This window comes from Chaetura pelagica, unplaced genomic scaffold, assembly GCF_000747805.2.
Source record: "Chaetura pelagica isolate M959 unplaced genomic scaffold, ChaPel_1.0 scaffold64, whole genome shotgun sequence".
Taxonomy (NCBI): Eukaryota; Metazoa; Chordata; class Aves; order Apodiformes; family Apodidae; genus Chaetura; species Chaetura pelagica.
In genome coordinates this window covers 491361-492074 of record NW_009952885.1, presented here as the reverse complement: position 1 = coordinate 492074, position 714 = coordinate 491361, and the positions used below count along the sequence as shown (strand labels likewise).

The 714-nt window shown below is 65.4% G+C and overlaps 1 protein-coding gene across 1 annotated transcript in view; it reads right to left on the bottom strand.

Moving 5' to 3' along the window:
* Position 1: 1 nt before the first annotated feature.
* The window catches only part of WFIKKN1 (WAP, follistatin/kazal, immunoglobulin, kunitz and netrin domain containing 1), a gene marked incomplete at its 3' end in the record, with an annotated part of 3558 nt that continues 2845 nt past the window's right edge, over positions 2-714 (bottom strand). Inside the window, exon 2 of the mRNA XM_009995457.1 lies at positions 2-712. Coding sequence (XP_009993759.1) covers positions 2-712 — 711 coding nt within the window. The remainder of the gene's footprint in view (positions 713-714) is intronic.

Genomic DNA, 714 nt, shown 5'->3' with positions numbered 1-714 from the left:
TCAGGAGGTCGCAGGTTTTCTTCTCCATCAGCTCGTAGATCTTCTTCACCCGCTTGTCGTTGGCTGCCCGGACGTAGCTGCTGGGGTCCAGGGTGGCCATCCCGTCGTGCACCTCGCCCCTGATGATGAGCGGCCCGTCCTCCGCCGTCATGTTGGGGCAGGGGCAGCTCCAGTCCATGTCGGTCAAGGTCACCTCCAGGTACTTGATGTTGAAGAACTTGAGGCCCATCTTCTCATCCTTGAGGACGTCCTCGAGGGCGAAGCGGGCGATGCCGGAGTCCTGGTCCTCCACGATCTCCATCAGGCGGCCCACGATGGCGAAGTCGCTGCGGCAGAGGCTCAGCACCATCTTGCTCTTCAGGCGGCAGGCCTTGCACTGCAGGCTCTTGGGGAAGGGGCAGACGTCCTCGCAGGTCTCCTTGCTCTCGAAGTTGTTGGTGTTGCCCTCGCAGCCGCCGTAGACGAAGGAGTGGCACTGCTTCAGGAGGTGGTTGTAGGCCCAGCGGGGCTCCCAGTTCTGGCAGGGACCCTGCACCATGGGCAGCAGGCAGGTGGGGCGGGCGCTGCCCAGGCAGGCAGCCCGGCACTCCTCGTAGGTCTCGAAGTGGTTCCTGTTGGCCCCGCAGCCCCCGTAGCGGAAGGTGAGGCAGGAGCCCTGCTTGGCGTCGAAGTGCCAGCGCACCTCGGGGGCCTCGCAGCGCCGCCGGTCCGGCT